Source organism: Heloderma suspectum, chromosome 13, assembly GCF_057233095.1.
Source record: "Heloderma suspectum isolate Gila_16-S chromosome 13, 16-S_ref, whole genome shotgun sequence".
NCBI classification, from domain to species: domain Eukaryota; kingdom Metazoa; phylum Chordata; class Lepidosauria; order Squamata; family Helodermatidae; genus Heloderma; species Heloderma suspectum.
This window is the reverse complement of record NC_139470.1, coordinates 2,766,618-2,782,192: the sequence shown is the minus strand read 5'-3', so window position 1 is coordinate 2,782,192 and position 15,575 is coordinate 2,766,618. Positions and strand designations below refer to the sequence as shown.

The window sequence follows — 15,575 nt, the reverse complement described above, 5'->3', positions numbered from 1 at the left end:
AGAGACTGGCCAGCTGAGGGCCAAGGCCAGCCGTGGCAGATTTCCCTACCAGGCGGGAACTCCGATGCAGCTCAACTCTCACGGTAGAACCTCTGAGAGGAGAAAACAGAAGAGGCTGCCTGGCTACAGAAATAGCTCCTTCTTGAACTTTGGACTCGAGGAAGACAGGGGGAACGACAGCCACAGTCACCCCAGCAAAATGCAGGCGTTCAGCATTCATACGGAGGAAGGAGCCTCCGCTAAGCACAAGGCAGCTGGATTAAAAAGTGCTGGAAACGCAAAGCCTCCCACCCCCAAAGTGTCTATTGAGTCCTCGGGATCGCTGTGAAGCTGGACACCCCGCTGATTTCACGATAAAACTACTTCGTTAAATACCAAAAATACTCTAATTCATTTATAAAATGACAGTTTATAGACGTTGTGGAATATAAGTTAGGTGCCTGGGAGCAACTGGGATGAGGCTGGGCGGAGATATTTCAATCAAGGGCGGGGCGGGGCTGCCACGGCAGCCTCTCTCACTGATGGAGGTGAGCCCGGTCATCGGGGCGCTTGATGTGGATCCTCCGGACGCGCTCAATGCGCTCCCGCTCCTCGTCCTCATCCAGGTGGTGGGAGCGGCCAGCCGCCCCGCCGGTCGCTTCCAGCAGCGCGTTGTCAGGGCCTCGGCCATCCTGAGCTTCGTATAACAGGATGTTCAAAGTCTCCTCGTAGATCCGGGCTTCCGGGAATTCAACCTGGGCACCCCAAACAGGTGCAGGTTAGAAGGGATTCCTCCTTCTGTGTTTTGCCTCCCACCCTCCCCTCCCCGTGTCAGAGACTGACTGAGAGGCGCCTCTGGGCAATGCTGTGCCTGCATCAAGTGCATGCAAGGTGAGCTTTAAAAAGAATGCAAGAGTTCTTTTTCTGCAAGTGCTGGGCAACTAGGCAAGTTCCCACTCCTGGGGAAATGGCAAAGCCTGTGGAAAACGTGGAAGAACTTTGTAAGTGGGCCAATGGGGGGAAGGAGAGAAGAGGGTGGGAGAGGGAAGCTTAATACTGTTTGTTTTGGGTGTGTTAACATAGCTCCTACATACCACTTTAGAGCAGGGGGGTGTTGTAGCAGGTGAGCAAAACTGAATTTGGCCCACAAGCCGAAAGAGGCTCAAGGCCTTTGTTGTAGAGCCAGGAGAACTGGCGAAGAAAAACACTCACCTTGGTCTGTTTTTTCTCTGTGGCGTACACGATAGACGTGCAGCACACTTCTGCGATCTTGCGCCCCTGTCCGTAGAAAGACCAGCAGCAGATCTCATCCCCAATGACATCCTTGATGAAGAGGACTCTCCCGTTGAACCGCAGTGAAAGCTTGTCGAAGAGTTCAATGTTCTTCAGCATGTTGTCATCTGAATTGCTGGAGGGGAAACCGGAGCAGAGCTGAAGGAATCTTCAAACTCCTAGCTGCATCCACCACATTTTTAGCCCATCCCTCCCTCAGGATATTTCAGGTAAAATCCCACTCCCTTCTCTTTACCAGTTTTCAAGCAGCATTATGAATACCCCTCATCATCGTGCCTGGGCAAAACTATTTACTTCTGGGTGCAGAAGAAGAGATGTTTTACCTAGTGTAGGAGTATTTGTTGTTGCTTCTGTTGTACAGCAATTTAACCGCTGGCTGCAGGAACAGAGATGTAGGGATTAGTGTCAGTTCAATATTTTGTGATATAGCCCACCTTGAAGCAGGAACTTTGTTGAGTGCAGAGTGGGGGCAAAGCCAGATTCACAGTACAGAACACAAATATTAACATGTAGTTTGCAGAAAAGATGTCCTACAGAGGCCGTTCCTGCCAGTTACACATTATTTGTGTACCCCTGAACACAGAGGTTCCATTTAGCCATCAAGGCTAACAGAACTACCATCCATGATGCTAGACCCATCCCATCCACATGATATGATCCTGACCCCTGTGGGTTTAACAGTCTGTCACAAAGACAGGATGCGGGTGAACACAAAGGATAAACCCGCCTCCCTCGACCTGAATAATGGGGGTTGCAGCCCAACACATCGGGAGGACAGGGAGTTGGAGAGGGCTGGATTAACCACTGCAAAGATCTCCCAGGAATGGTTGAGGGCCAAGAAAACTAGCAGGGAAACTGCACGACTACAGCGGTCATTTCTTCCCCCAGCCCAAAGGAGAGGCAGAGATGCCAAATAGTTTTAAATCTTCGTATATATCCCACCCTTCATTGTAAAATAATCGGGGGGGTGCGTGTCACAATATGCAATCTATCATCCTTATAAAATGCACAAAAATCAGTCCCTGTCAAAGCCGAGATAGACTGCCCTTCAATGAACCTGGTCTGACACATATGGCCCAGGCATTCATCCAAAGGCCCGGCAGAAAAGGTGCTATCCAAGTCAAAGCTGCGTGGAAGGGCATCCCTTGCTCTTACCTTATTCGAAGTGGCGATAAGTTTTTGCTCTTCCTTGGAGGACGTGATAATGGGCACCTTGCAGAAAGGCTCGTAGACATCTTTGTTCTGCCAAAACGAGAGAGCCAATCAGAACGCAAGCAAGAGGGCGCAGGCTGGGGTGGGGTTCCTACCTTGGAGAACCAGGTTTCCATCTATTCCCCCCTCCCCACGGGCTGGGGAGAGAGGGAGAAGCTCATCACTAGTGGAAAAGGGACTGGAGGTGGCAGAACACAGCTGCGCATGCCCCCCCCCCCCCCGCATCAGCAGCTTTTTACGTCGCATGCTACACAGCTCTGGGCACTGACAGGCACCCTGGTAGCTGGCATCGCAAGCAAACAGCTTCCCATCAGCTTTAGCAACACTGCTGCACCGTGTGCCAAGGACCTCAGCTTCCCATCAACAAACCCTTGGCCAGGTAAGACTCCCGAAATGCTGAAACACGGGAAGCTGCCTTGGACCGAGCCAGGCCCTTGGTCCATCTAGCTCAGCACTGCCGATGCTGACTGGCAGCAATGGCTCCCCGGGGTTTCCAGCAGGAGTCCCTGTCAGCGCTTGAGCCAGCCTGGGCAGTGAACCCCCTTGAGACCTTTTACATGCAACGCAGGTGTGCCCTACCACTGAGCTACGGTCCGTTGCTTCAAACTAAGGTAAGATTCCGGTCCTCCTGGTGCTGAATAAAGGGCTGATTTAAATAGGAAGATAGGAAGCTGCTTGATATTGAGTCAGCCTCTTGGTCTGTCCAGCCCGGTATTGTTGACCCTGAGTGGCAGCAGCAGCTCTCCAGGGCTTCAGGCAGGATTCTTTCACAGCCCCACCTGGAGATGCTGCCAGGAATCAAACCTAGGATGTTTTTGCATTCCAAGTGAGTGACCCGTGGGCAAGGCTGAGCACGTGCACAGGCTGAGCTGGCTCACACCAAGACACCTGGCCCACCTAGCCCTCTCACCAACGGCCGAGGACTCCGCGGTCTTTCCAGATCCGCTCCTTGACAGCCTTTTACATCGTGTTGCGGGATGCTGAACCCGGGACCTGCTTCTGCAGGCAAAGCATGTGCTCTGCCACCGGACCACCACACGCAGCCGTACCAAAGCCGGGGGGCCAGGCTTGCCCCACAACCTGCCGCAACCGACCCTTCCGCTCCCCTGTGCTGGGGGCTCTCAGATGACCCAGGGCACGCGCACCTGCAGGGCAGCCTGGCACTCGTCCACCAGGCCTTGGACCAGGTAATACTTGGCCTCAGCCAGCAGTTCTTCGATCTCCCGCCGGCTCTCCGGAAGGGGCACGGCACCGTCCCGCAGGTAGTTGAGGAGGGCCCCAAAATGCTTGCCACAGCGGTCGATCAGGATCCAGCCTGGGAACGGGCACAGCCAAGACAAGAGCACAGGCGATCAATGGGGCAAGAGGCAGAGTGAGGTGGTGGGAGGAGGGCGAGGCCTGGCCCCACTCTTATGGGCAGCAGGGCAGGCCTCGGGTTCCCAGATACCTTATGCGAATTGTGGAAAGGGAGGCAGAAGAGGGGCTGAAAGCCCCCTCCCCGCACTGTGCATGTGCCCGGTTGCTTCAGGCTGGAGACGAACTGGCGGGCAAGGGACGCTGCCCACGAGACAGGCAGGTGGGACCCAAGGGAGTTTATGGGATCATTATTGCATTTTTATCCCCCTTTCCCATTGAAGAAAACGTGTAACATTTGCACAGGGCATCCGATCCTTCAAAGTCCTTCGGATGCAATGTCTAGCTGTCATCCTTACAACCCCCTTGTCAGGTAAGTCAGTATTACTACTATCCCCCATACTGCAGATTGGAAGGGGGCAACTGAGGCTGTGTGTGAGAGAGGTGGCCCTGTAGAGAGATTTAAAACAGGGACTTTCAGACTTGCAGCTCAGTCCCATTGCCCCTACGCCCACCTTCCCCAACTTGGTGCCCTCCAAACGTGTTGGAACTACAACTCCCAACATCCTCCAGCCAGCACGTTTGTGGACTAGTAACACTGAATGATTCATCTGCAAGGCTTCTATGCCCTGCGGGTCTCCTTGTGGCCTCCAGCAAGGAACCCGCTAAGGTCATTTTTCTAGTAAGTTGCACTTTCCTTGCACTTAAAAAAAAGGCAAAAGATAAGGTGGACCTGTTAATTGCATTTGGGGAGCGTTCTTGATAGCTGCTGGCTGCACTTTATCCTTATATCAAGCAGCGATGAGTGGAACTGGGAAACCAAGAGGAACGTCTTCTCCTGAAAGAAGAGCATCCCACGGAACCCCACACCCGCTGCCTTGCTTTAAAGCCGCCAGAACAAGCAGCTCCACAAAGGCTGGCATCTTGTGCATCAACCAGTGAGGCCCAAGTTTCCATAAACTAAACCAAAGTCCAGTTTATGGGCAGCAAGACAAGAATGCACTTGAGGGAGGAGGAAAGAAAAGTGGGTGCAGGAACAACTCTCGGCTTTGACAAATAAGGGCAAAGCAAGCCAAAGAATGCGACAGGTGTCATCCCAGATTAATGGCCTTACAACTAAAATCTGATTATGCTCTTGGATCTCCGAGCTGGGCGTTTTACCCAACAAGGAGCAAACCTTTCCTGTCCTGCAGTGCTTTACTTTTCAGATGTTTCAAAAGATGCTAATTTTTCTCCTCCACCTTAAGAACAGAAAGATTCAAACATGCGTCTAGCCCTGACCACTTTCTTTTCTCTCACCCCCAATTCTCTCCTTACAACCCTCACGTGGTCATGGCAAATGAGGCATTTTCATCTGGCTGTCAGATCATGTACAACATAACCTTATGACATATGAAGCTGCCTTATACCGACACGGACTGCTGGCCCTCTGAGCCCGCAAGGGGTGGCTTTCATGGGAGCAAGAGGCCTGACCACAGGCCTCTCTGGTCCTACATCCTGTTTCTCATGGTGGGTGGTGGCCAACCAGATGCCCTTGGAAATCCACAAGCAGGACACGAGGGCAGGGGCCCTCTCTGGAGGCTGCTTCCTCCAGGTACTGGCATTCATGACATGAAAATTCAGAGGTAGCCTACAGCCATCGTGATTATTAGCCTTATCTCCATGAATTTGACTAACCCCCTTTTAAGACCTGGACAGAGAGATGCCTCGTTCAGCAGTCACTACCCTAAAAATACTGTATAACAACAACAACAACAGAAGTAGCAGTAGTAGTCGTTGTCACACACTTTGAAAGAACCCTTTTATGGTGCAGTCCTCTGCATGCTGCAACAGAAAAAAGTCCCGTAACTCCCAGCATTCCCCACCAGTATAGGATGTTTTTCTGTCTAAACATGCATTGGGTTTCACCCTTTGTAACTCCAGAGATGACTAAACTTCTGGGACAAAAAAACAGCCACCAAACCTTACTGTTTCGTTTTCCCACTAAAGCAGGATTCCCTGTGAACCTCCGCAACGAGAAACCCACCACAAGTTCCTCTGCAGCTTCTAAAAAGAAGAAACCCGTTTTGACCGCCCCCCCTTCCCCAAGCAGCAGCACGCCCCAGAATCAAGCTGAACGCAAGGGAAACGTTTGGCTGTTCAAGACCCCACCTGAGGCGCTCTCAGCCTTTAAGACCAACCTGCGAGCTCGCTGCTGTTCTAGAGTCCAGGATGGGGGTACAGAACCTTTTTCTGCCTGAGGTCTGGATCCCATTTCAGAGGACTCTTGGGCTTCCAAGGGCGGGGGGAATCCAAGCATATTGCAGTTTGAAGCTCTCGCTACCAGTAGTTACGCCTGAGCAGAGGGACATTTCATCCTTTTAGAAGGCGGGGGGCCTGTGCAAAAGCCAGGGAACTACCAAGCAATCAATGTTTGGGGGACAGGGGGTGGCCTTTTGAGGAACCCCAGAGCAGAGAGCTGCTCCCCGGCCTGAGGTTCTGAACTCCTAGTGCAGGGCCTAGCCAATGAGCCTCTAAAGCTGCAAATGCCTGGTCACAAAGATGGGCAGAATGCCAAGGCCCATGCAGGAAGCCTTGCTTGGGACAAATTCCAGGGGCGCTCCCGCCGACAAGCACGGCCATAACAACTGTGCTAGCACACCCAGCAATGTCAAAAACAGGAGAAAACCCTGCAGAAAGGGTACTCCGGGGTCCTGGTTCACGGGCTTACCTGGCCGGTGACTTCCCGGCAGAGAAGCGGCTGTGCATACGCCTCCCCTTCTCCACGTGCCTAAGGGGCGATGTGGACACTTCCCACAGAGGTCCAAGCCACACCATTCTGAACCACAAAAGACCACAAGGACTGGCATCTGCGTGGAGCACCCACAATACATATTGTTTCCCATCAGCCTCCCCCAGCCTGATGCCCTCCAGATGTGTGGGACTACAACTCCCATCATGCTGAGAGTTGCAGTCCAACACATCCGGAGGGCACCAGGCTGGGGGAGGGTGCTTTACGGGGGAGGCCCCAGCAAACAATGGCATAAGGCAGCTTCATACGGGCTGGATCGCCCAGGATTGTCTGGGAGTCACTCCCAGAGTCTTGAGAGGCTTCCCTCAGATCTGCCACCTGTGAATGCCAGGACACAGAACCCTAGAGCCAGAAGGGGCCATCGAGGGCATCAAGTCCACCCTGCGGCTCAGTGCAGGAATTCAGTTTAAAGCATCCCCAACAGATGGATGTTGGGGATCAGAAATTCAAGTTTCTGCTTGAATGCCTTCAGAAAAGAAGAGCCCACCCCATCCACCCCTAGGCAGTTGGATCCATGCTCTGACTGCTCGGACCATTAAGAAGTTTGTCCTGAAGTTCAACCAAATCTGCCTTCCTGTCTGTTGGGCCTGTTATTTCATGGCCTACAGTCTTGGATGACAGAGAACAGGCTGTGGCTCTCTTCACGGTACTTGAAACGTGCTATCATATTCCCCGCTCCGTCTTCTCTTCTCAAGGCTAAACATACCCAGAACCTTCAACCTTTCCTTGCAGGATTTACTTTCTAGTCCCCTGATCACCTTTGTTGAACATGGGATCTTCTGCATGCGACCCTACGTTCTGCTATAGAGCTGTGGCCCTTCCTTGCATGAGACCAGCTCAAAGACATTTCGGGACAGGACACAACCTCTTCCACAGGTCCCTGCAGTTGGCTCTGCAGTTTATTTCCACCCCAACTGCTCCCCTATTTCTTCTTTTTTTGGGTGTGTGTGGAATAAGCTCAGCGAGAAGGAGAGGAGCAAGGCTCACAGACTCCTGCTTGCACACACTCCCCAGCCTTCCAACGTCCCAGAAAGAACTTGCAAGTGGCTTTCCACTGGAGGGAGGCCAAGAAGCCCGCTTTCTTTCAAAGCTTCTCTAGTTTGCAGAGCTCAGTGTGTGTGGCAGCTGCTCAGTGCTCAGAAAGATCCATCTCCAGGGCCAGATAGCTCCTCTAAGCCACTTTCCTGAGGCCTGGAGTGGAGGAGCCCCAAATCAATGCCCCGGAAGGCATGCCGTCCCTATGTGCCTGGCTTCCCACAGCCCCTTCCCATGCTAAGGCCCCTACCTTCACTGTCTGTGAGGACCTCCATTCGGCCGCTGAACATGGCCTTGAGCATGGTGTCCTGCTTGGTCAGCGTCTGCATGGTGGTGTAGTACAGGGCCCCGCCAATGTTCAGCTTCACGTACTTGGAGCTCGGGCTGGCACCCTTGAAGGAGGTGGTGCGAGTTGTGGCTGCCGGCACCGCTGTGCTCACCACCGTTTCTCCAGACATCTCTTCCTGTAATGGAGAGGCAGTCATTGTAATACAGGCGCATTCCGAGCAAGACAGCCCCGAGAGGAGCTTGGTCGGATCAGACCAAAGGGCGGCCCACGTCGTCCAGCAGCCAGCTCCCCAGCTTTCAACCAAATGTCTCGGGGATGCCCTCACACAGGACGTGAAGGACATAGCAACCCCCCCATGTGTGCAGGCCAGTTGTATTCTGAGGTAGACTGTCCCTGGAGGTGGAGGTTCCACAGCTAATAGAGATCCAGCTGTGTGTGCAGTGGTTAGAGTGTTGGATTGGGACTCGGGAGACCTGGGTTCTAGTCCCCACTTGGCCATGAAGCTGACAGGGTGACTTTGGGTCAGTCACTGGCACTCAGCCTAGTCTACCTCACAGAGTTGTTGTGAGGATAAACTAGAGAGAAGGAGGAGAACCATGTAAGCTGACTTGGGTTCCTTGCAAAAGGAAATCAGGCAGGATATAAACATCATGATAAATTAAAAGCTTTTGATGGACCGATCGTTCTCCACAAGGCCTCATGTGTGTTCCTGTTGTGCGTGCATGCGCGTGTACATGTGTGTACACAGCCTTCTCCGACCAGGTCCCTTCAAGTGGTGTTGGACTACAACTCCCATACGCTGGCTAGGAATCATGGGAGTTGTAGTCCACCACATCTGGAGGGGATGGGATTGTTGGGGGGAGGGTGCTGGGGTACACGGTGTGAGGCACCATGAAGCTTCACAGCCAAGCCCAGCACGGCAGCCGGCGGCAGAGCTGAGAGAAGGGCTCTCTGGTGAGAGCAGGAGGGGTCTTGCGGCTTTCTAATCAAACCCTGCAGACGCAACAAGTCCCAAGGGCCCTGGGAAACTAAGGCTGAGCCCTAGCTCAACATCCATCTGACATGCCCAAAACACCTAAACCTTCTGAGGAGCCTTAAGGTGCCATCCCTAGCAGAAGCCTGCGGCAACACCCTTTACGAACCTTCCCACAAAACTGGCTTTTTCCTTTCCCGTGGGGCAGCAACCCTACACAAACACTGGAATTTGCCACGTAAAGACACAGGTTCGGCCAACCTCAGCTGTTGATCTTTTGAAATACTTTTGAGCGTTCGGGGACGTGCGAAGAAACTCTGTGCTCCGCCCCGTGAAGGGGAACCCTGAATTGGAGGTGGAGGATGAGCCATTTCAGCCTTGGAGAAAAATGGGTAAAAGGCGAACAGGTAACTAGGTGGTAACTAGGTGGCCGCCCAGCCCGATGTCCGAGTCTGCTTTGAGACCAGTCAACTTTGGTGCTTATCTTCAAGGCTGATTCACCTCTCGGCTTCCTCCATCTGGAAAGGGTACATTCACCTCTCCCACTCCCAAAAGCTCACTCATGAGGCCTCCCTTCTCTGCAGCCAGGGCTCGGCTCCCCAGTGCAGAGTGCTGGACTCAAGAAACCCTTGAGTGACTCAGGATTTCCACAGCACAGCTCAGACAATGGAATGACCTCTTTATTTCCCCCATCTTAGCAGATGGATTCCCTGCTCCTGGAAGTATAAGCCAGGGGTGGGCGGAAAGTTAGATAGGGCTCTGCTGAGACCATTTCTACAGAGTGACTGGGTTAGTCTCCTGCAGCAAAAACAACAGAGTCTTGTGGCACCTTAAAGACTCACATGTTTATAGCCCATGACATCAGATGTACGCGGAGCATTATTGAGAGTTTCAGGTTTGCATACAGCACATTTGGTGGGGAGGAACTGTAAACTGTAAGATCCCTGAATGACCTGCAGTAGGTCAGCAAGGGTTTCTGACTCCCAACTGTTAGCAGCAGCAGCAACATGGCTTTTCCCACCTAAATTAGGCTGCTGAAATGAAGGAAGCTTGGGGCAACCAGGAGTGTGCCAGCTCCGTTTTGTCCTGAATACAAATCCCTCAGCTCAGAATGTGCTCAGGGGCACCCTGTTCTTTGAGGCCAAGCGCCTGCCTTTTGCACCTGGCTCTGGCTGGTGAATCTTAGGGTTCTAGTAAAAAAAAACAATCCAAAATAGATCTGACAAGCCTGCAGTCTGCCCATCCCTGCTTTCAGCTAGCATGCGGACGCCTTTTCACCCTCCTACATTGAAAACTGTCAAAGTGCTCCAGCCCGAATTGGGGCAGCCCTGGCAGTGTCTTAAGTGTCGCCTGCCTGACGCTTACGGAGGCCTCTCAGCTTCACAGCCTTTGTGAAAAGCCGCAATGGGGGCGGTGGGACGGGCCCTGGCCGCCTCCTAGCACGGGCAGCTGCTGCACTCTCCACACGGCTGATGAGCCAGCGGACAGTTCGGTAGGGAGATGAGATATACATCTGTTTAATACAGCCTTCTCCAGCCTAGCACCCTCCAGACGTGATGGTCTACAACTCCCAACACTCCAGCCAGCATGGATGAAGGGAGTTGTAGTCCAACCCTTGTATGAGTGAAGAGAGACCACAGCTCAGTGGCAGAGCACATGCTTGGCATGGAGAAGGTCTCAGGTTCAACCCCCTAGGTCAGGGTCCCCAATGCAGAGCTCGCAGGGTCCTCCAACAGCGCCCACAAAGCTGCCCACTCCCGGCCCCTTCCAATTTTCTTAAAACATAAACATTGGGAACCGTTACAGCAGTCTTATTTCTCTCCCTTTCTAGCCTCTAGCCTGGCTCCCTCTCTCCTCTGCCTCTTTGCCTTGCTATTTTCCCCTCCCTCTCAGCCTCTGGCCTCACCATTTGTTATTTCCCCCTCCCTCCCCACCACCTTTTTAGCTCACTTTTGACTAGCCAGCTCCCCACAGCAGCCATTTATGTGACCAGCCACATCCTCCATGGGAGCCATTTTGTGGTGGTGCCCACAGGAGTTCCTCAAATCCCCAAATGTACCCACTGGTTCAAAAATGTCAGGGACCCCTGCCCTAGGGGCTTGGGGGGTGGCTGGTTGGGGGGATGCTGGGAGTTGTAGTCCAACACATGCAGAGGGCACCAGGTTGGGGAACACTGCGCTAGAGACTAACGTCTCCTACTTTTCTGCAATGGACCAAGCAACCCTGCCACCAGCTGGAAGAGTGAGCCCCTCTTAGAGCTAATCAAGAGGAGGAAGAAGACATGAAACAAGTATCGAATGCGCAAACCTGTTCATGAGTGATTAATGGCAACAAGGGTCTTTAAAAAAAAAAAAAAAAAGAGCAGGTCAGGTTCTTGTGCTAACAATAAGCTCAGATCACCAGCCAGCTCAGAACAATGTGATTACTGCAGGCTTAAGCCTACACGGAGGAGGAAATTAAAGCCCCACTCACTGTCCTGGGGCTAATAAGAGAGCTTTGAAAGATGGGTGGCTTTTAAGGAAGGGGCTGCATTACTTGGCTGGATCTGCCACGCAGAGACACAGAGGAAGTAAATCAGTAATGAGATCCAGGCAGGCAGGGCTTGAATGTTCCATGTGAGATCTGTTATCAGGAAAAGGGAGCTCCAGTTGCTACTTGATCTCAGGGGAGCAGTACAAAACTGAAAAGGCAGGACCAAAACACGACACAACAGGAAAGGAAGAGGCAGGCTTACGTGGGGGGAAAAGTTTAGCAGCATTGCTGTGGCTGAGGACAACCCGCCTTGCTTAGATATTCCTGGCACGGCCAAAGCAGCGCCAGTACCAGGCCCCTTTGTGGATCAGGGCAGAGATGAGCAGAGGCAAGGCCCCCTCCGTTCCACATTCTCTTTATGCTTTCCCGCTCTTGACAGAACCTCAGAACGGCTCGCGTAAACACACAGATACGAAAACACAGGAGCATCAGTCAGCCTTTGCCAACCTGTTGCCCTCCAGATGTGTTGGGACCACAATTCCCATCATTCCCAACACACCCTGAGAGCACCTGGCTGGGGAAGGCTGGTATTAGGACACCAACACTGATTCCTGGTTCTCAAAAGACAGGTGGAGGAGAATGGTCTTTACTGGCTTTCTAAAGGCTCCAGTGGAGTAGAGGAGTTTGGGTGCACTTTCCCTACAGGAGGGAGTTTCGTAAGAGGGGTGCTGCCGCAACCACCGCTGAAAAGAGCTCCCTTCCTGGTGGTCTGTCACCCTTGCTGCCAAGGCCAGCATGAGGGGGCCGAGGGCAAATCCCACCCCCACCCCTGGCTGCAGGCTTATCTAGCTGCAGGCAAGTATGAATCCCCCATTGCCCCAGAGTGTTCTGTGTGATATCACTCCAGGGGACAGAGCGGAATTTAAGTTGGCAGCTTGTAGCTGTTCAGCATGGGGGGCCCAGGGAGCCACCCAAGGGTGCCGAGACCAGGCCAGTGCACTTACATTCTGCCACCTGAAGCTGACCTCCATTTGCAAGCACAGGAGCAGCACTCCCGAATACATTTTGCCATTATATTCAGATGCTTCTTCAAAATAGTTCAGAAAATACACACAAGGAACAACCCAAGTGTCTGACATTCCACCTCCTTCTCAGACCTTTCCTGCATTTCCTCCTTCCTCGCCAAGCCTCTCCCATTCACAAGCCCTTCTCACCTTCCTTGAACCCCCCATGACTCTCTAATGGTCATCCCAACATCCTGTTGCAGTGAGTTCCACAGGTCCACAATGGGATGTGTGGAGACATTCTTCCGTCTGTCAGTTTCATCTCATTCATTCACCCCCTGCCTTCTGTACACCTTTCCCATTTGCGACCTACATGAGAATCCATCATCTCACAGCACCCCTCCCCCTTGTATTCCACCTTCTCCTCCCCACCAAGGAGTCACCCCTTGGGGCCAAGAAGCCATTGTGCAGAGGGGCAGACAGAGAAGGTGGCTAGCAGAATTGTAATAAGGATAACATCAGGAGCTAATCTTTAACTGAACATCTGGATTAAAAAATGTAAGAAATAATAAAGATAAAACAAAATATTAGCTAAATGGGGCAGAACATGTCAGGGAGGGGGGAATTTAAAAAGCAAAACAAGGACCATGACTCAGCCAAAGCAAAGCACTTTTCTTCATAGTATTCCTAAGCTGCCTTTCAACATCAGTTCCCAAGATGTTTTCTTCTTTTTATTTCACCTTTCCTCCAAGGAACTCAGGATGGCACATATGGTCCCCGCTTTATCCTCACAACAATGCTGTGAGGTAGGTGACACAGAAAGGACAACTGGACCAAGGTCATATGGCTGAAAGGGATTTGAACCTGGGTCTCCCCTGTTTACGGCTGCAGTCCCAGGCAGACGTATTTGGGGTACATCCCACCAACTTCAGTCAGACTTCACAGAAACTGTGCACTGGATTGCACTAAACGTCCAACACTCTCAACACTACACCACACCCTATCACTACAACATAAATAACAAAGATAGCCACACGCGTCCATGAGTAAAACATTCACAATCCCGTGGGGAAAATCCAAAATCCAGAGTTAGGCAATATATTACTCGAAAGTTTGCACAATATTTCGTGGCAGTTTGGTTGGTCCCAATAAACATATTGCCTCATTGTGCCCCCCCCTTTGGATTTTTTACATCATAAATATTTCCTTTGCTGCCGTTATGTCTGGAACCACCTCTCAGAACATCTCTGTAAGGTCCCCTCTTTTGCTTCCTCCAAATCCCTCTTCAAAATGCACTCCCTAAACAAACTCTTTAGTTTGCCTACTCTACTTCAGCTAAGTCTAAAGTTGCAATACTAGACATGTCAGCCCCACTGACAAACATGAATTACATGCATAGAATTATACTGTAAGTACTTGTAAATGAAATAAATGCAAATAAAAGCAGCAGAAACATCTCGAGCACAAGGAAAGGGACTAAACACACTTGAGAACTACACCAGCATGAGAGAGTGGAGTTTGGGAGAGATTAGCTGCTGCAAGCTATAAGAAATCTGGTTGCTGTTTTCTGAACTTTGTCTTCATGGGGTAGCTGTTTGCCATTTGTAGTGTTTATTAAAGCCTTAATGCAGAGGAAAGGTTTAGTTTATTTGGCTCTGGTTTACACATTACTGATAATTACTATTGTGTTGCAATGTTTGATTTTACCTATTTTGTAATTAATTTGAAATGCTACAATGAAACTGGATTGAAATGCTGCAAAACCTCAAAACCTTTAGATCAGCCTTCCCCAACCTGGCCCCCTCCAGATACAACTCCCCACATCCTCAGCCAGTGTTCGCAAGGCAGATTCAAGGCTTTTCCTAAGTACAAACAAAGTAATTATTGCTGTCACCATTATTACTATTTCGTAAACTACCCTGGAACCAAATCTGGTGAAGGGTGGTTTATAAGATTGTTTCAGACAAGTAAATACATTTTTTTAAAACCCAGTTTAAAAACTTTGCAATCCCATTTATTTGGAAGGGGGAACTAAACACACACACACAGAGAGCTAAAGCATACACTTAAAATCAGGGGGGAAAGGTTCAATTTTGGCTAGACTGTGCCTAAAATCTTTAGAGAAAAGAGAGGAAGAATTATGACTTATTCTGATAGTCTAAAAAATAGACCCTTATTTTTTTTTCAAAAGGGTCTATCAGATGGACCTTTTTCATGAGACCCCTCCCCCACAAGAACAGGACCCACCACCCCCTCAGGCCCCCCGCTTTGAGCTTCTCTCTCTCTCTCTCTCTCCCTGCCCCAAGCTAATGCAGGCCACCACCTCCCCCCAAACTAACAGAAGCCTCCATCTCCCCCCCCCCAGAAGCTGTTAGTCCGCAAGCTATTAGGGCCACCCTGTCTCCCCCCCCAAGTTCTTAAGGTCCCATCTACCCTCAAGGCTCCCCAAAAACTATTAGTCCCCCACCTAACCCCTAGCTGTTAACCCCCCCCCAAGCCATTAGGGCTCCCATCTGCCTCCCCAAGCTATCAAGGCTCCCGCCTGCTCCCCCAAGCTATCAGAACCCCCCACCTATCCCCAAGCTATTACGCCCCCTAAGCTTTTAGGGTCCCCTCTCCCCCAAGCTATCAAGGCTCCCCCAAAGCTATCAGCCCCCACCTATGCCCAAGGGTTAGCCCCCTAAGCTCTTCGGCCCACCCTGACTCCCTGCCCGCCATCAGGGCCCCCTCCCCGCAAGGTGCGAGCCCCCCACGGGATTAGGGCCCCCAAGCTACCAGAGCCCCCGCCTGCCCCCAGGCACTAGCCCCGAAGCTATCGGGGCCCCCGGAGCTCACCATGAACAGCCCCGCGCGAGGCGCCCCCTCAGCCAAGACGGGCCCTGCGGCGAGGCGGGGGGCGGGAAGGTGACGCACGCGCGGCGGGGGCGGGGCCTGCCCCAAATCCCCCTCCCCGCTCGCTTCCCATCTGCCTTTGCGCCTCCTCCCCGGCTCATCGCCGCAGGCGCAAAGAAGGCTGCGAGGGCCGGAACCGGAGGCGAGCGGAACCCGGGCATCGCCGATCCCTGTTTCCGGGCGGAGCGCTGAAGGGGACACAGGTCGCAGCCGGCGTCCGGTTGTTACCGGAAGTTCAAGCGGTGTGCCGGTCTAGCCCTTTTTTAAGAAGCCTCCGTGCTC

General features: G+C 52.1%; 1 protein-coding gene across 1 annotated transcript; it reads right to left on the bottom strand.

Annotated features, from left to right (window-relative positions):
* Window positions 1-389: 389 nt before the first annotated feature.
* On the bottom strand, window positions 390-15,287 carry KCTD10 (potassium channel tetramerization domain containing 10). The gene is made up of 7 exons (XM_084820178.1): window positions 15,237-15,287; window positions 7,914-8,127; window positions 3,630-3,799; window positions 2,428-2,514; window positions 1,596-1,648; window positions 1,192-1,387; window positions 390-734 (listed from the first exon to the last, which is right to left on the bottom strand). Exons 1-7 carry the CDS (start codon window positions 15,237-15,239, stop codon window positions 516-518), a joined length of 942 nt encoding a protein of 313 aa, XP_084676304.1. The 5' UTR covers window positions 15,240-15,287; the 3' UTR covers window positions 390-515.
* Window positions 15,288-15,575: the final 288 nt, after the last annotated feature.

Bases quoted from the DNA above. Each gene is read 5' to 3' on its own strand.
- KCTD10 (XM_084820178.1), bottom strand. The intron at 1,649-2,427 runs GTAAGAGCAAGG...CTGTTCCTGCAG, and splicing joins TTATCGCCACTTCGAATAAG to CCAGCGGTTAAATTGCTGTA. The intron at 735-1,191 runs GTGAGTGTTTTT...TGGGGTGCCCAG, and splicing joins CAGAGAAAAAACAGACCAAG to GTTGAATTCCCGGAAGCCCG.